Consider the following 20,039-nt stretch of genomic DNA (forward strand, 5'->3'; position numbering starts at 1 on the left):
ACATTGGGCGTACTGTCAAATTCTCTAAAACGACTTTGGAGGTGGCTTATGGTAGAGAAATTAACATTCAATTCTCTGGCAACAGCTCTGATGGACATTCCTGCAGTCAGCATGCCAATTGCACGCTCCTTCAAAACTTGAGACATCTGTGGCATTGTGTTGTGCGACAAAACTGTCCATTTTAGAGTGGACTTTTATTGTCACCGCACAAGGTGCACAAGTGTAATGATCATGCTGTTTAATCAGCTTCTTGATATGCCACACTTGTCAGGTCGATGGATTATTTTGGCACAGGAGAAATGATCACTAAAACAGGTGTAAAACACACATTAAAAGATCCCAGAAATGTTCCATACTCACAAAAAGCTTATTTCTCCCAAAACAATTGCACACATTTTAGTGTGTCAATGTTTTAGCACAAGTGTTGTTGTGTTACAAAGTGGGATCAAATATTTTGGCACAAATGATATGCCAAATTTTTGGGAGAAATAAGCTTTTTGTATGTTTGGAACATTTCTGGGATATTTTATTTTGGCTAATGAAACATGGGCCTTTACATGTTACGTTTATATTTTTGTTAAGTGTAATATCTATGTTGAATTAATTTCCCAAGATGGTTGGACATGTGAAGTAGAGTAAAGTACAAACTACATTCAAGTTAAGATGACAACTACATTTTTTTTTTTACATCAAAATAACTATTTTCAAGTATCATTTTCTAATGACGTACAGTCTATTTCCCCATGAAAGTTCACTTAACCTGTACAGAATCTTCCAGATTAAACAGGAAGCTGTCATGGACACTCAGACACCCATATACTTTGAACTAAGATCAGATGCCGTTGTACTAACAGGGTTGAGAAATTACTTTGTGTTATGTGTGTTACACACACACACACACACACACACACACAGACTGTGTGTGCTTAGTTAAACAAGGCTGCCCTAGTATAAATATGACCTGCAGTCAATGGTACTGGAATTCCTTCACACACTCTCACTCTCCCTCTGTCACACCCACAGCAGGTACATTGTCACTGATAGCATAAGTTAGCCTTAGTGTGCTTTTGGGCTGCGCCTTTATAAGTCTGCGCCTTTTAAGATCCAGCACAGACTAGTAGACTGCCTCAGGCCCTCAGGTATAGGATTCTTCATCAGTCTTCTGGGTTACTTATTGGCCTGCTCTCCCTACCTGCTGTCAGCCTGCTCGGCTGCCTGGCTCATCTCCTGGCCCATCATAAAACACCAGACACCTGCAGACTGACAGAAGAGACTGGAATCTGAGCTAACTGGACTAGAGGTAATCATCACCACAAGTCTACCTTACACCTGTTGGGGTCCTGTATTGTCTACACTCAGCACCAGTCTCAGCCCTGCCTGAGACCACCCAGAGGCCAGCACACCTTGGCCCAGGTAAGGAGTCGGACAGGTAGACAGGATGTACTTTTTGTGGAGTCTGTGTGTATGGGTGAAAAAGCCACAGAATTGTCTCCAAGGTGTGTTCTTATCAGTAATTTATCAGGTGTTGTTCGCTCTGCATTGGTCTTAATTTAACATTTCTGAAAGAAAATTACTTTACCCCATAAGATAACTTCAAAGGTATATGGGGTTACATTTTATAAAGATGCAGCTCTAATGCTGATAAAATATCATAATTTCCTGTCATACAGCACGATGTGGTATTTCATTTTATTGTATTTTATTCAACATAAAGGTACTAGAGAATCTGTATGCTCCAACTCTGCAACATTGCACCTGTCTGAGTACTTCTGATGTTTGTCAATCAATTTCAAATCAAATCAAATTTAATTTGATTGAAGACCTTACAGTGAAATGCTTAGCTTACTTATGAGCCCCTAACAACAATGCAGTTAAAAAGAAAATACAGATAAGAATAAGAAATAAAAGTAAGAAGTAATTTAAAAGCAGCAGTAAAATAACAATAGCGAGAATATATACAGGCGGGTGGGTACCTGTACAGAGTCAATGTGCGGGGGCACCGGTTAGTTGAGGTGTGCATGTAGGTAGAGTTATTAAAGTGACACAATGCATAGATGATAACAACAGAGTAGCAGCGGTGTAAAAGAAGGGGAGAGGGTGGGGGGCAATACAAATAGTCTTGGTAGCCATTTGATTAGGTGTCCAGGAGTCTTATGGCTTGGGTAGAAGCTGTTTAGAAGCCTCTAGGACCTAGACTTGGTGCTCCGGTACCGCTTGCTGTGTGGTAGCAGACAGTCTATGACTAGGGTGGTGACTTTGACAATTTTTAGGGCCTTCCTCTGTCACCACCTGGTATAGAGGTCCTGGATGGCAGGGATGTACTGGGCCATTCACACTACCCTCTGTAGTGCCTTGCGGTCGAAGGCCGTGCAGTTGCCATATAGATTGTTGTCCTGGCACCACATGTCTCTGACCTCCTCCCTATAGGCTATCTCGTCATTGTCAGTGATCAGGCCTACCAATGCTGTGTCATCCGCAAACATAATTTTATTTAACTAGGCAAGTCAGTTAAGAACAAATTCTTATTTTCAATGACGGCCTAGTGGGTTAACTGCCTGTTCAGGGGCAGAACAACAGATTTATACCTTGTCAGCTCGGGGGTTTGAACTTGCAACCTTCCAGTTACTAGTCCAACACTCTAACCACTAGGCTACCCTGCCACCCCAAATGATGATGGTGTTGGAGTCGTGCCTGGCCGTGCAGTCATGAGGGAACAGGGAATAAAGGAATAAAGGAGGGGACTGATCACAAATATGACCACAGACCAATTTATCTGCCATTACATGAAAGGTATCTTGCCAATTATAGATAGTGAAGGATTCCCTGAGGTAATAAAAATGAGAAATATGGCATTATCCAAAACCCTCCCCTGGTGGACGACCAGAATGGCACAGGTGCCTGATGGATTTACAGTGCCTTCAGAATGTATTCACACCCCTTGACTCTTTCCACATTTTATTGTGTTACAAAGTGGGATTAAAATAGATTAAATTGTGATTTTTTTTGTCAACGATCTACACAAAATACTTTAATGTCCAAGTGGAAGAAATATTCTAACATTTATAAAAAACACATGAAAAATAAAACACCAATGTATCTTGAGTATTCAAACCCCTGAGTCAATGCATGTTAGAATTACATTTGGCAGCGATGACAGCTGTGAGTCTTTCTTTCTAAGAGCTTTCCACACCTGGATTGCGCAATATTTTCCCTTTATTCTTTTCAAAATTCATTAAGCTCTGTCAAATTGGTTGTTTATCATTGCTAGACAACTATTTTCAGATCTTGCCATAGATTTTCAAGCAGATTTAAGTCCAAACTGTAACTCGGCCACCGAGGAGCAATCACTGTCTCCAGTGTAGATTTGGCCTTATGTTTTAGGTTATTGTCCTGCTGAAAGGTGAATTAATCTACTAGCAGACTGAACCAGGTTTTCCTCTAGGATTATGCCTGTGCTTAGCTCCATTCCGTTTATTTTTTATCCTGAAAAACTCCCCAGTCCTTAACGATTTCAAGCATCTCCATAACATGATGCAGCCACCACAGTGCTTGAAGATATGGAGAGTGGTACTCAGTAATCTGTTGTATTGGATTGGCACCAAATGTAACACTTTGTTTTCAGGACAAAAAGTGAATTGCTGTACCACATTGTTTGCAGTACTACTTTAGTAAATGGTTGCAAACAGGTTTGGGAATATTTTTATTATGTATCGACTTCCTTCTTTTCCCTCTGTCAATTAGGTTAGTATTGTGAAGTAACTATATCCTCAGTTTTATCCTATCACAGCCATTACACTCTGTAACTGTTTTAAAGTCACAATTTGCGTCATGGTGAAATACCTGAGCGGTTTCCTTCCTCTCTGGCAACTGAGTTAGCAAGGACACCTGTATCTTTGAAGTGACTGGGTGTATTGATGCACGATCCAACGTGTAGTTAATGACCACTATGCTCAAAGGGGTATTCAATGTTTGTTTTTTTTACCCATTTTTTACCCATCTTTTTGCGAGGTATTGAAAAACCTCCCTGGTCTTTGTGGTTGAATCTGTGTTTGAAATGCACTGCTCGACCGAGGGACCTTACAGATAATTGTATGTGTGGGGTACAGAGATAGGGTAGTCATTCAAAAATCATGTTAAACGCCATTATTGCACACAAAGTGAGTCCATGCCACTTATTATGTGACTTCTTAAAACTTCTTCGGGATCAGTGTACCTTCCACGGGACGGTTGAGCTAATGTAGGCTAATGCGATTAGCATGAGGTTGTAACTAACAATACAATTTCCCAGGACATAGATTTATCTGATATTGGCAGAAAGCTTAAATTCTTGTTAATCTAACTGTACTGTCCAATTTACAGTAGCTATTACAGTAAAAGATTACCATGCTATTGTTTTTTGTTTTGTTTTTGTTTTTCACCTTAACCAGGTAGACTAGTTGAGAACAAGTTCTCATTTGCAACTGCGACCTGGCCAAGATAAAGCATAGCAGTTCGACACATACAACAACACAGAGTTACACATGGAATAAACAAAACATACAGTCAATAATACAGTTGATAAAAAGAAAACAAAAAGTCTAGATACAGTGAGTGCAAATGAGGTAAGATAAGGCAATAAATAAGGCAAGAAATAGGCTATGGTGGCGAAGTAATTACACTATATCAATTCAACACTGGAATGGTAGATGTACAGAAGATGAATGTGCAAGTAGAGATACTGGGGTGCAAAGGAGCAAGATAAATAAATACAGTATGGGGATGAGGGAGTTGGATGGGCTGTTTACAGATGGGCTACGTACAGGTGCAGTGATCTGTGAGCTGCTCAGACAGCTGGTGCTTAAAGCTAGTGAGGGAGATATGAGTCTCCAGCTTCAGTGATTTTTGCAGTTTGTTCCAGTCATTGGCAGCAGAGAACTGGAAGGAAAGGCGGCCAAAGGAGGAATTGGCTTTGGGGGTAACCAGTGAAATATACCTGCTGGAGGGCATGCTATGAGTGGGTGCTGCTATGGTGACCAGTGAGCTGAGATAAGGCGGGGCTTTACCTAGCAGAGAGTTGTAGATGACCTGGAGTCAGTGGGTTTGGTGAAGAGTATGAAGCAAATGCCAGCCAACGAGAGCGTACAGGTCGCAGTTGTGGGTAGTATATGGGGCTTTGGTGACAAAACGGATGGCACTGTGATAGACTGCATCCAATTTGTTGAGTAGAGTGTTGGAGGCTATTTTATAAATGACATCGGCGAAGTCGAGGATCGGTAGGATGGTCAGTTTTACGAGGGTATGTTTGGCAGCATGAGTGAATGATGCTTTGTTGCGAAATAGGAAGCTGATTCTAGATTTAGTTTTGGATAGGGGATGCTTAATGTGAGTCTGGAAGGAGAGTTTACAGTCTAACCAGACACCTAGGTATTTTTAGTTATCCACATATTCTAAGTCGGAGCCCTCCAGAGTAGTGATGCTGGACGGGTGGGCAGGTGTGTGCAGTGATCGGTTGAATAGCATGCATTTAGTTTTACTTGCATTTAAGATTAGTTGGAGGCCACGGGAGAGTTGTATGGCATTGAAGCTCGTCTGGAGGTTAGTTAACACAGTGTCCAAAGAAGGGCCAGAAGTATACAGAATGGTGTCGTCTGCGTAGAGGTGGATCAGAGAATCACCAGCAGCAAGAGCGATATCATTGATGTATACAGAGAAGAGAGTCGGCCCGAGAATTGAACCTTCTGGCACCCCCATACAGAATGCCAGAGGTCCGGACAACAGACTTGACACACTGAACTCTATCAGAGAAGTAGTTGGTGAACAAGGCGAGGCAATCATTTGAGAAACCAAGGCTGTTGAGTCTGCCAATAAGAATGTGGTGCTCAACAGAGTCGAAAGCCTTGGCCAGGTCGATGAATACGGCTGCACAGTAATGTCTCTTATCGATGACGGTTATGATATAATTTAGGACCTTGAGCGTGGCTGAGGTGCACCCATGACCAGCTCTGAAACCAGATTGCATAGTGGAGAAGGTACGGTGGGATTCGAAATGGTCGGGAATCTGTTTGTTAACTTGGCTTGCTTTTTCACTTCCTTGGTGTTTGAGGAGAGTGCACAGTTTTGAACTTGAAAAGTTAATAATAAACAAATTAGGCATATTTGAGCAGTCTTGAGACAACATTTTGAACATAAATGCAATGGTTCATTGGATCAGTCTAAAAGTTTGCACATACACTGCTGTCATCTAGAGGCCAACATCTAAATTGCATCTGGGCTGGAATAATACATTATGGCCTTTCACTTGCATTTCAAAGATGATGGTACAAAGAAAATACAAAATAACATTTTTTGTTGTTTTTTTGTATTATCTTTTACCAGATCTATTGTGTTATATTCTCCTACATTCCTTTCACATTTCCACAAACGTCAAAGTGTTTCCTTTCAAATGGTACCTAGAATATGCATATCCTTGCTTCAGGGCCTGAGTTGCAGGCAGTTAGATTTGGGTATGTCATTTTAGGCGAAAATGTAAAAAAGGGGCGGATCCTAACAGTTTTTAAGCACATTTTTACTCAACTTATTCAGGCTTGCCGTAACAAAGGCGTTGAATACTTATTGACTCAAGATATTTCAGATTAAACATTTTTATAAACTTGTAAAAAATGTAGACAAAAGCATAATTCCATTTTGATATTATGTGGTTGTGTGTGTAGGCCAGTGACAAAAACATCTAAATGTAATCCATTTTAAATTCAGGCTGTAACACAACAATGTGTGAAAAAGGTTAAGGGGTGTGAATACTTTCTGAAGGCACTGTACATTTATCAGAAAAGTGACAATGGTTTGGTTTGGCTGCTACCCAAACCATAACACCACAGCACTTGAGCATGTAGCAACGGCCTCTTTAGAGATAGGAAATATTAAGGGTACAGCTGCTCAATAGCACTAAACACTCAAAACGTGCGTGTGTAGTTCTGTAAGGATAATATTCTGTCAAGATTGAGTGTTATGTGAGCATTTGGAAAAGGCCAAAAGTATGGTGTGCCGAGTAGCCTAATCGGACAAAACAAGTACTTTAACAGATATGGGCAATCGGTAGGCTAATATTTTTTTGTTATTAGCCTATCCGTGATCGGGGAAAAAGTACGTTTCGGTTACCAGACCCGGTTCAGATCTTTCAATAAAATGCAAGGTGCTACGTGGTCTAAATAACTCAACTGGTACGTTGATCTAGCTGCTCTGATTGGATAGAGCTAAACTGTATTTCTAAATCCACTGGATTCGCCTAGTATTTTCAACTAACCACTTCTCCTTGCATGTTTCGGTCTGATCATTTCTTGCTGCTTCCTGCTGCTATGATAAATCAAATGGGTAGGACGTTTGCTCAAGCTATCAATGTGCAGTGTACTGTATCTAACGGAAGCGGGGCGAGGGTACGGAGAAAAGATTAAACGTGGATGCGCATTCTGAATGAGTGACAGCAAACTGCTTGCTGCAAATTGAGGACACAAACCCCTCCACGCGCTGCTCATAATCTGCAGTTTATTTCGCAGAGAGATTGGTATTTTGCCAACATCTATTTTAGGCATATTAAAACACTTGTGTGTTTTCCGATCACAAGTATCATCCGATCCAACTATTAACTGTCAATTACTAATAGTCCTACGATTATGAATACCAGTATTTTCAGGTTGGCACACCCCTATAGGTAACTGTAGCCACCCACTCAAAAGGGTGTTCCTCTCTGAAGAACCTGGCCTGATGCCAATGCACCTGCATTACAGGTGAAAATGGTCCCATGTTACAACAACTGCAAAACAGCGAGGCACACAAAGAAACCGTTCACTAAGGTCATGTCTACACTTGACACTTACACACGACTTCCACTATCAGAATACGAAGAACGCATTGAAAAGACGGGTCTAGACGCACAAAAGTCACTTTGTGGTCTGATTGTGTTTAGAGCTGGCTGACCACTTCATGAGGCTGTCAGGTATGCATTGTGTTCGGTTTTCTTCTCAGTCTGGACACAATTGGAAAGCCCATACAGTGGATGATGTCATCATCACTACTCCCACTAGTCTGCAGAAGAGGGTGTTTTGCGACCGAATGGAGGAAATACGTTCCTAGAATTATTTGGCTAGAGTTATGCTAACCCATTCGCAATCCCTTTAGCATTGCTTGCTACAGATGTCAGCTGGCTAGTTTACATATTTTAAATGTTTTTATTTAACCTTTGACTACGCAAGTCAGTTAAGAACAAATTCTTATTTATAATGACCGCCTATACCAGCCAAACCCGGACAACGCTGGGCCAATTGTGCACCGTCCTATGGGGCACCCAATACAGCCTGAATTCGAAGCAGCGTTTCTATAGTGACACCTTGATGCAGTGCTTTAGACCACTGTGCCACTTGGGACCCCAAGTTAGTTAGCAACAGTATTTAGCTACTCCCATCAGTTGTTATTGCGTTATTATCATGTTTTGCCTATTCCGCCATTTGTAGAATGCATACTGGCATTTGAATGTACCGCGGGAAAAGGGAATCCAGACACACTGTGGACATGGTAGACACATTTAAATGTAGGTGCGGCTGGTTTCCGGGTTAAGCGGACGGGTGTTAAGAAGCGCTGCTTGGTGGGTCATGTTTCGGGGGATGCATTACTCAACCTTCTCCATCTCCCAAGCCCGTTGGGGAGTTGCAGCGATGAGACAAGATCATAATTGCATCCCAATTGAATATCACAAAATTGGGGAGAAGAAGGCTATACAAACATTTTTTTTCCATCAGCCTAATGGAGGTGTAGATAATCCTACATCTCAGTTTAGTGTAGTGTTCAAACTTTGAACACTTTGAACAAGGCTGCATTGGATTTCTCATAATGCGACTCCGTGCTGCTAATGGCAATGCCCGCTTTAGGTATAATGCCAGGAGCCTCTTGTGGATTTGACAGCTGTTGCATCCGCTATGCAGATGTCGACTAAAGAAGATCTGATTGAATAGAGCCCCAAATCTCTCTTTAAACCATACACACACAGCAAACAGTCACACCTGACTGTATATACTTCTTTAACTCCAAAATCAAACAAGGGAGCCCTTTCTTTGGAAGTGCACAGGGAGAGGACTCAACAAGTGAAATCTGGTGACAGTTGTGTCTCCCTATATCTATTACTGATGCACTCTTTTGTTTCAAGAGTTGTTTTACAGAATATATAGCAGTCAGGGTATTCAACTCCTGTTCCTGAAAAAATGGCAGTGTTATCAGAAAGCACAGCATTGATTTTCACTGCTACACAGACGATACACAACTTTACATTTCTTTGTCACCAAGCACAGTGAGGGAATCTAGCCGCACATTTGAATTCACTGGCAATAAAGATAAAACACCAGGTAAAAAACCTAGGTGTTATTTTAGATTCTGAACACAATTGTGAATCACACGTTAGGAATGTGACCAAAATGTTACCACCTGAGGAACATTGCCATGGTGCTGCTGTTTCATTTCTCAGTCTGATACAGAGAGACTCATCCATGCTTTGATTACAAGCAGGCTTGATACAGAGAATGTCAAAAGAAATATAAGAAAGATAAATAAAAAGTGGTTAAATGGTTACCAGGGAGGATGGCTGCCTTCATGGCTATGGTTCATCTGACTGTGTGTCTAAGGCCTGGCTAGCAAATGGAGCGAAGCCTAATTCTCCCGAAATGAATATCACCGTCTTGACCAAACTCATTTAGAGATCAGTCAGGCCCTTAATCCTTCCCCTGGGGAGCATGTTTGTGCCTCTTTCTCTCGTCCCCTCCCCTTTTGGAAAAAGCTAATGTGGCTAAATTTGCCGGGCTAATGGGCTTAGCGCAAGCTGTTACAGAGGAGAGTGGACACACAGCAGGCTGGCCGGTACACCGCCTGGCGCTTTTTAATCTGACTCCTGATGAAGAGAAGAGACATTGGGTTATCCCCAGACCCTTAGCGGGAAATTGGGAGATAAAAGGAGGAATGGGGAGGGGTTTGGAGATGTGGAGAATAGAGAGATAGAGAGAGAGAGAGGAGGGCTCTTTTGGAGAGGATAACTTAATTTCCTTTAGGGTTAATAGGACTGGTACAGTCTGTCAACTGTGTTCCCGCAAGGATCATTGTTGCAACGCTAAAGTAGCCTTATCCTCACCCCAAGGAATATTCAAAGTCTGATCAGTTCAATCACTTTCTTAGTTTCTTTGAAAAACAACCATATACCAAGTGGAACAATTGATCAACATAAATATAGATGGTTTGGATTGCAGTTGCTGGGTGTGGTACAATAGTGTTATAGTTGTTTTATGAAAACAGTGGCTTACAGTCTATCTGGGCAAACAAACCATGTCTCTCCTTGAACATGTGCTGTGCGATAGCAGGCGTCTTTTACCACGGCACAACTACTGATAACCCCTGTCTCTATGACAGCTACGTTTCTTCCCATTTACCACCTGTGGCAGCAGGTAGCCACTGTGAACCATAAGTGAGGTCATCCTGAGATTACACTGGTCAGTGGTACAGCTGACAACCTCTGATGTTGACTTAGGATGCCACTCTGATGCCAGTCGTATTGCAGCTGTGTGGAAAGTTTCTAAGGAAAGGCGTTTTTCCTGTTCAGGTCACATGGTGAGGAATAACTTTGGGCCGCTTTACACGAGGCAGGGCAAAACCCTTGAAACCAGCGTGTACGTAAACAGAGTGAATTGACACAAGAAGTACAAATTCCTCCAAATATTCTTATGGGACTGTTCCTTAGCAGACAACAACACTGGCCCACCGTCATACTACATTTGAGGTGTCTTCTCCTCCACACTATCTTTCTTTCATTTGATTAAAAATTCCAGCTGACAGTGGAGCCAGAGGGCTGTGGAGACGGCACCTTGAAAGGAAAAGGCAGGCGGTCGTACCGCTTTAGGCCTCAATACAAGTCACCTACCCCCAAGTCACCACCCATTCTGGGCCACTGACCCACAAGTAAGAGACTCAGTGCAATCCATTTTGCCCCATGCCTGCCCTGCTGGTTCTGTGCACTCTCTAAAGGGTCATTCCCCCTGTGTCTTCACTTGACTCAGGACACATTTAAAGAGCCTCTGCAAACATGCTCTCACCTCAGTTTCTGTTCTGTTCACTGTGCATCACTCTGGAGGAGTCACACCCGCAGTCCCTCTGATGGGCTTTCTTAACGTTTTCGAAACTGTTGCACGTTTAGCAGCCGGAGCTTTGGGCGCGAAGGTATAGTTTCTTGAAGGTACTGTGCTTTTGATTTACTGCAAGAACATCATCTACTGTATAATGTTGTTTTTTAAAAAAAAGAATACTTCTTAGTCGAATTTGACTAATTCCAAGAGGTTATTACAGTTTGGCTATCAGGATGTTCACGTAGGTCACTGGTTACACTTTCTTTACAAGGTTTTCAGTGAAATAAGTATTCATGTTTTCCAGTCTTACATCAAACTGAATTGGATATATGAAAGAGAACTAGAGCTTGATTCTGCTCATTCCCACGCAAATGAAGAAACACTTGTTTACCCTGGGTCAACAAGTTGGCTATGGGAAGTTGTCAGATAATTATCCACATAGCACACAGGTGTTGCAGGATCATACCAAGTTTGATGGCAAACGGCTGGTTTTCATTATCCCGTCATGAACTATGTGAATGTGGTCAATGCCCTGTATCTCCACTAGTGGTGGAAAAAGTACTCAATTGTCGTACTTGAGTAAAGGTAAAGATACCTTGATATAAAATGACTCAAGTAAAAGTGAAAGTCATCCAGTAAGATACCACTTGAGTAAAAGTAAAAAAACGTATTTGGTTTTAAATATATTTAAGTATCAACTGTAAATGGAATTGCTAAAATGTACTTAAGTATCAAAAGTAAAAGTATAAATAATTTCAAGTTCCTTATTAATCTTTTAAAATTATTTTTATTGACGGATAGTCAGGGGCACACGCCATCACTCAGACATTATTTCAAACAAAGCATTTGTGTTTACCTAGTCCGCCAGATCAGAGGCAGTAGATATGGCCAGGGATGTTCTCTTGATAAGTGTGTGAATTGGACCTTTTCCTGTCGAAATGTAACAAGTACTTTTGGGTGTAGGGGAAAATGTATGGAGTAAAAAGTAATTTTCTTTACGAATGTAGTGAAGTAAAAGTAAATGTTGCTAAAAATATGAATAGTAAAGTGAAGTACAGATACCCCAAAACACTACTTAAGTAGTACTTAAGTATTTGTACTTAAGTACTTTACACCACTGATCTCCACACACACAATATATTAACATATCAAATAGGAAATACTGTTGGTACTATCACATTCTTGAAATTGGCAAATCTTTATGACTATTGTAAACTAAATATCCATTCTTCTTCCCTCACAAGGAGGCAGCAGCCATGTCGAGTCCAGGGGAGAGTCTATCATCAGAGGGCAGCAGCCCATTGTTTCCATCCCGCCTAGGTCTGCCTGAAAGCCCCTTGGGAGACAGGACAGGTGCAGAAGCTGGTATGGCCTGGGAGATGGAGGACACCAAGCCCTGCATGGAGGCTCTTGAGCATCGCGGCCTTCCGGGCCTCCACCTGTCCTGCTTCGACATGCTCTTCACCGAGGACTCCACCTGGCTGGTGAAGGTGACCGAGGCTTCCTCGGGTCAGGCTTGTCCCGTGCCTCTTCCCATAACCAGGACCGAGCACCGTGAGGAGCCAGAGCAGTGCCCCGTCATCGACAGCCAGGCCCTGGGGCTCTCACCGGGGCTGGAGGGCCAGGAGGAGGAGCGATCCCTGGAGCAGGTCCAAAGCATGGTGGTCGGGGAGGTGCTGAAGGACATCGAGACGGCCTGCAAGCTGCTCAACATCATCCCAGGTAGGTACTGTTACAATAGCAAACGACCACTCTCGTGCTAGAATTAGTGGAGTTAGTAGAATAGACATTCCTGTTTAAAGATATGTCTTGTGTTGGGTACCGATTCTATGTAGGATTAATTGATCCTTGTCACATCAGCGTTCTGTGCCGTCCATATTTTGGAAAAGGGAAAGGGGGATGTACAACTGAATACAGTACAACTGTACAACTGAAACGTGTCTTCCGCCTTTGAAACGTGTCTTCCTCTGAATCAGATAGGTGCGGGGGGGGGGGGGGGGGGGGGCATCCACATCTTCGTCGCCCGGGGACAGATATTTACCTTGTCAGCTTGAGGATTCGATCCAGTGGTTACTTGCCCAATGCTCCAACCACTAGGCTTGATGAGCCATAGTCCGTGGACTGAGGGACTTTACACTTTTTCCTAATTCTTCATCTATGGCTGCCTCTACTGCATGATCCTGTCTCCCTTTCATGAGCATGAAAAACACCAGAGCCATTCATTCTAGCCTATTCATGCATACTGTCCAATCAGGTGTTGACACAAGGTATTGATATATTGATTCAGAGCAGACACATCTGCAGAATCTGCCTGCCGCAAGATGATAATGAGATGGATGACAGCTCTTAATGATGAACTATGTCTCGCTGACGCAAGTCATGCTTGTTTGCTCCAGGATCTGTATAATCCCAACCTTTGCATGTGTTTAACAAATACCCAACAGGACCTAGTGGGAATGACGGTACTGCTTGCCTGCCAACAGCCGTGTACACAGTGCATGGGTGAGGTCTGTTCAACTGGCAAAGCAAACAGCAGGTCAAGGGCATACAGTACTGTGTGTATTGTAAGATGTCTTCTGTCAGTCACACCCTTTCATCACAGAGACCCTACTTTTTCTCCTCCTGCTGCTACCACTGTATCCAAAATGTAGTCTCGTGGTGCGTTTCAACTGATGAAAATGATTGTACACAACAGAACAGTACCCCACCTTATGCAAACCACCATTCTCCCTAGGCCACGCCTGCGATTAGAGTTCACCCAGAGCGAAGCTCGCAGAGAAAAGACAAGGCAAATAAATACTTTATGGTGAAGACAGTAATTGGCCTCTGATTAACAGCATTTGATTGCACTCTGTGTGTGTGTGTGTGTGTGTGTGTGTGTGTGTGTGTGACCAGAGATAAACTGATTCTGCAGTGTGGGGAGCACACACATCTAGGGTCTCCACTGTGTTCATGGTTGTTTTGGTAACCCTCTATCCTGAATAGATCCCTCCCTATTGCAGGCCAACAGACATGCAGTTGACATTTACAGTAAATGTTACTGCTAGTTTGCTAATAATTTGTTCAACATCAATAGATGTATAGGGGACAATTCAAAATAGAGTGTTATTGTGACCGTTCTTATCTGTTATCCCCAGACCCCATAGAGTGGAGCTCGGGGAACGTCCAGAAGTGGTTGTTGTGGACAGAGCACCTGTATAGACTGCCTCAGGCCGGCAAGGCATTCCAGGAGCTCACTGGAAAAGACCTGTGTGCCATGAGTGAAGAGGACTTCAGGCAGAGGTCCCCTCAGTGTGGAGACACCCTGCACGCCCACCTGGACATCTGGAAGTCAGGTGTGTTATAATAGCTGTATGACTGACAGGGCCCTAGACTTTTGGGGGCCCTAAGCTTATGCCATTTTAATATGATAGATGAGTGAGAAAGACTAACAAAATCAATTGGGGCCCCCTGAAGGTCAGGTCCCCTAAACACATGCTCTGCGTGCCTGGTTCAGCCATGATTATTACAAATGTTTTTTTGCGGGGGCCCCAAGTGACCACTTTTGTTGCTTATGCATGGGGCTGGCCCTGATGACTGGTTTAGACAGACATTCTGCACAAACTGTAGTTTACTACTGTTTTCTCCTCAGGATAATGAAGCTTTTATCATTCTGTTCAAACAATACAACAATACATCTCTCCCTTTCTCTCCCTTCTTTCCCTCTCTACAGCTGCCTGGATGAAAGAGAGATGTTCCGTTGGAGACAGCAAAATCACAGGTAGGTTTAGCCTCTACTTTATTAGCTTTGTTAGGAAAGAAAGTGACATGAATCTCATTTCTCGAGGGCCAGTGTTCATGGCCCTTGGGAAGGAGTAGTGGCAGTTGTGTGGGTTCATAGCTCCTAGGAAGAAGACCAGAGGGTCATGTATAGTGCAGATTTGTTAGAAAATGTGTGTGTGTGTGGGGGGGGGGGGGGGGGGGGGGGTGCGCGCGTGTGTTCATAGCTCATCCCTCTGTGCAGGCGGAGAGGAGCTGTGGTTGGAGGCAGACTCGTCATGCTCAGGCCAGCCCATCCACTTGTGGCAGTTCCTCAGAGAGCTGCTCCTCAAACCCCACAACTACGGACGCTGTATCCGCTGGCTCAACAAGGAGAAAGGTGAGCAGGACAGACTGTGTGACCGCCGAGAACTGGTGGGATTAGTTCAGAAGCATTTTTTTTTTAAAGACGGAGAATGACAATTTAATGCAGTGACAAAGTAATCCATATCTAATCTCACTCTGCTCTCTGTCAGGTATTTTCAAAATCGAGGACTCGGCTCACGTGGCGAGACTCTGGGGACTGAGGAAGAACCGTCCAGCGATGAACTACGACAAGCTGAGCCGCTCCATACGGCAGTACTACAAGAAGGGCATCATCCGCAAGCCTGATGTCTCCCAGAGACTGGTCTATCAGTTTGTCCACCCAGTATGAGGGGACGGAGGAGGACAGAGGTCTCCAAGGAAAGGGCCACACGATCACACCTTGCACTTGTACATTACACCAACGCCAAGCTGAAAAGGGGTGAAACTAACAAGCATGCACTGACCAACCCCTGTAAGTACACATAGCCTTTGCCAGCCTTTGCCAGTAAGTGTCAGCAGTCAAAGTTGGCAAATGAATATTTCGCTTTTTTTTAATGCAGAGAAGAAACTTGAGACTAAAATGAAAGTGCTTTTTCTCCGGGCTGATTCCTCTTCAGAACCACAAAACAACAAAGAAAGAAAAAGAAAAAAAACTTTTGAACTGCCTTTTTCGTTTGCACGATCTGCCTGTCCTTTTCCCTATTATATCATTTAATCAATAACCCGTATCTTAAAACACCGGAAGACAACATTTGATTGATTGATTGGCATCAAACATAAGGAAGAGAAATTGCCATTGCCCACAGTTATACATTATGTACCTGCTGTGTCCCTGTGTGTAGGACGAAGAACAGTCTGCGTGTGCTTGTTTATCAGAGCCTGTTCTACTCATTCCTCTGGGAATGTGGTTAGGAGTTTTGCTTCGGCTATAGGGTTCAGCTCTGGCTTTTGGCTGTCACCCAGAGAGGCAAACAGCTCACTCTTTCTTTTTTTTCATGATTCACATGGCACACTTCCGAACTCTCCCGAAAGGCTTTTACAATAGAGCATTTCGCTGAACCCGAATGGGAGTGCAGCAACAACCCCCTCATAATAAACTCATGCAGTCAAAGTCTGTAACTGACTGGTAAAAGCCGTTGGTTTTCCACCCTGCCGTAGAAAACATCTAGAAAGCACCAGACCACTGTATATTACCATATATGTCATATGCTCTGTACCTTTTGCTTGCGTTTAATTGTAATAGCATTTATTTGAAATGTAACCAAAAAAATATAGATAGGAATATCTACATCAAAAACTGTATCCTCCACCATCTTTACCATTGCAATACAGGTTCAATTCTTGAAAACAAGCAGCATCACTAATCTCATAATTGATCATTACCAATTCTGTTGAATTCTATGAAGTATACAATAAAAAAAATGTGGGTTCCTCGAGGGGTTTTTGGTAAGGGTGCTGGTTCTATGTGGAACCATAATGACCCAAAGAACCCTTGGAGCCCTTCAATGGTTCTTTGAGGTTCAAAAAAATGACATGTAGCAGCAGCAGCTCATTCAAATACTTTGGGACTTGGCTTGCTCACAGCTCTTTCTGTGCAACCGTGAGTGACTGTCCTTCCATTTGATCTAATCTGTTGTGTTACGCTATTTATTACATGTTATGTATGATTATGGTCAGTGACAGTGTCTTGTGAAAGACTCACGTATGGCCTTGTGTCAATTGAGAATGGTTGACTAAGTCAGTAGTTCTCAATTCTCTCCTCAGGGACCCCCAGCCGTTCCAGAACTACCACACCTGATTGAACTTGTTAATAAACACAATAATAAAAACTATTGCATTTTAACCGTATATTATGGCTTTTAATCCAGAATAAAAACTCATGTATGTTTCTACAAAGAACCACTGAGATTGAGAAAGGTTCTTTATTGAAGCAGTCTCCGTGAAGGTTCTACATCGAAACCATAAAAAAAAAGGGTTCTATATTGCCCCAAAAAGGGATGTAATCATAGCGGAACCCTTTTTTGGTGCTATATAGAATCTTTTTTATGCTTCTTTATAAAACATTAGGAACGAGTTCTTTAGAGCACCATACAGGCTCCATTTAGAACCTTATGAGCATGGTTTTTATAGAAGAAAAGTTCCACATATAAACGGGTTGGCTGACAACTTCACGGAAATAATGAGCTCGCATCGATGAGGTAGATGGCCGTGTGGTGTTATGATTTTGAACAGTCAGCTACCAACAATGACAAGAAGCTGCAATGTGGGGAATCGTAGGTGGCTCACTTCGGCTCGTGTCTTGTTGTTCCCATGTATTATTACGATCTCAAGCACATTCTTGGTAACCTGCATAGTTCCAGCTAGCTGGATATATTCGTCTGAGCATACAATCCAGTCTAAACTAAAGCCTCATTCACACCTTGTGCTATCTAACATGAGGCTTTCATCATCTGATCAAGATGATTCCATCACTATCTGATTAAGGTCTGTTAAGTCTGCAAATGGTAATAAAATGTATCTCTTATACAGGGGGACAACTTTGGTTTTAGAAGTGGGTGGGACATAATCTGGTGGGGGGTCTGGAGGTCCTCCCTCAGAATTTATGGACATCTTAAACTCATTTCCTGCATTTCCACAAAATCGAATATTGAAAATAAGAATAGAATATGTTTCTAAATACTTCTACATGAATGTGGATGCTACCATGATTATGAATAATCCTGAATAAATTGTGAATAATGATGAGTGAGAAAGTTATAGATGCACAAATGTCAAAATGCTAACCTCCCCTGTTATTGTAATGGCGAGAGGTCTCCTGCTGAGACCCCTGTCATCCATTCACTGATTGTTATAATACACTGCAAAATTCACCTGAGCTCTGTAGACTGCTCTTCCCTGGCTGTCTGACCCTGATCCAACAGCTGTCACCATCTGATCCTGCTAAGAGATGATGAGCATAGTGTTGTGTGCTGACTGTGCATTGTGACTGTGAAGCCTACAGAGCTGTTTATACCGTGTCAGTGTGAAAAGTAGGGAGTTAGCTAGGGAAACTGACAGATCAATGCTATACTGACTGTGATTGGGGCCAAAATGACATCTAACTTTAGCCAACTTTTGACTAGCTCCAATGGTACATTAACTGGCATAAACGAGCCAAGTTAATTTACTTCTGTTGACCAAACAAAGGCTACAAAACATTTCCATACACACAACAGCTGTTAGATACTGTTACCTGACAGATAGCTAGAGGCTAGAGCTGAACTGACTGTGGTACACTAGCTGGCTAGCTAGTTAATTCATTTCAAACAACTAGAGGGGATGAAACATTATCTAACATGTCAGTTGCACTACTAGCTCAGCGCTGGGAATATTTTTTTCTTCTGTTGAGTCAAACAGCTGTTAGCTGGCCAGTTATATCAGTCAAATAAAGAGAAGCCAGTTTCTGATGTGCTTGCTTTTGCAACTTAAAGAAAAAGCACAGTACATACAGACAACAGCTACCCCAGTTCACACTCTCTGTGGTGTCTGCACGGTCCTAAATCCAGCCGGCTGAAACCACTGAAATCACCTACCCGACCTCTCTGTGGCGTCCGCATGGTCCTAAAGCACACCTATGCCGCTTTTTGTAACACAATGCAGTGATAAAACTGGGGAATGTAGGAGGGGTCATGCCCCCCCATCCCCCGTCCGTCCGTACCCAGTGAAAGTTGCACCCCTGCTCTTATCTGTCAACCTAATCTGCACTGTGATCAGATTTTCTGGTCCATCCCTGTATGCAAATTATTTGGCAGACGTAAGACAGTTATTGATGCCATTAGTCAATGGTGTTACCTGTCCATGATTTTACAGGGCGGAATAATTATGATTTAAATCCAGGTCTGTTTACAGAGACAATGGGTCCCTGACTACTTCCGGAGATGGTCAGGAAGATTGGATCACAATCAGAACACAGTGTTTTAGTAATCTACCCGTGTCTAAACATGTGGATCAGAAGGTGGACAAGATCAGAACACAGGACATATTTTAGCACCAGGTATAAACAAGACTTAAATGAGAAACATTAAAACACTGATTGCGACCAAAGATTCCCTTTGCACATGATATTTGTAAGATGATGTGAAGTGCCTTCAGAAAGTATTCATACAACTTGACTTACTTCAAAAATCTATTTAACATTGACAATACCCCATATTTACAAAGTGAAAACATGTTTAAAGATTTTTTTTGCAAATTTATTGAGAATGAAATACAGAAAAATCTAATTTACGTACGTATTCACATCTCTGAGTCAATACAGTGCCTTCGGAAAAGTATTCAGACCCCTTGACATTTTCCACATTTTGTTACTAAAATGGACTGAATAGTTTTTCCCCTCATCAACCTACACACAATACCACAAAATGATAAAGCAATTTTTTTTTTAGCATTTACACATTTACACATAAGTATTTAGACCCTTTACTCAGTACTTTGTTTAATCACCTTTGACAGCGATTACAGCCTCAAGTCTTCTTGGGTATGACGCTACAAGCTTGGCACACCTGTATTTGGGGAGTTTCTCCCATTCTCCGCAGATTCTCTCAAGCTCTGTAAGGTTGGATGGGGAGCGTCGCTGCACAGCAATCTTCAGGTCTCTCCAGAGATGTTCAATTTAGGTTCAAGTCCGGGCTCTGGCTGGGCCGCTCAAGGACATTCAGAGACTTGTCCCGAAGTCACTCCTGCGTTGTCTTGGCTGGGCCAGAGCCCAATCAAGTTGTAGAAACATCTCAAGGATGATCAATGGAGACAGGATGCACCTCGGCTTAA

The 20,039-nt window shown here is 42.6% G+C and overlaps 1 protein-coding gene across 3 annotated transcripts; it reads left to right on the top strand.

Annotated features, from left to right (window-relative positions):
• Positions 1-996: 996 nt before the first annotated feature.
• LOC110527730 (SAM pointed domain-containing Ets transcription factor) lies at positions 997-19,575 on the top strand. Of its 3 annotated transcripts, none has more exons than XM_021609194.2 (6): positions 997-1,413; positions 12,374-12,851; positions 14,267-14,464; positions 14,842-14,889; positions 15,133-15,267; positions 15,404-19,575. In XM_021609194.2, exons 2-6 carry the CDS (start codon positions 12,386-12,388, stop codon positions 15,580-15,582), a joined length of 1,026 nt encoding a protein of 341 aa, XP_021464869.1. In that variant the 5' UTR covers positions 997-1,413; positions 12,374-12,385; the 3' UTR covers positions 15,583-19,575. The 3 variants fall into 3 exon arrangements, with proteins under 3 accessions (XP_021464869.1, XP_021464870.1, XP_021464871.1); XM_021609195.2 differs by having other exon boundaries at positions 997-1,300; positions 15,404-17,983; XM_021609196.2 differs by lacking the exon at positions 997-1,413 and adding an exon at positions 11,044-11,239.
• The last annotated feature ends 464 nt before the right edge of the window (positions 19,576-20,039 follow it).

The sequence above is a fragment of the Oncorhynchus mykiss genome, chromosome 7 (genome assembly GCF_013265735.2).
Source record: "Oncorhynchus mykiss isolate Arlee chromosome 7, USDA_OmykA_1.1, whole genome shotgun sequence".
Taxonomy (NCBI): Eukaryota; Metazoa; Chordata; class Actinopteri; order Salmoniformes; family Salmonidae; genus Oncorhynchus; species Oncorhynchus mykiss.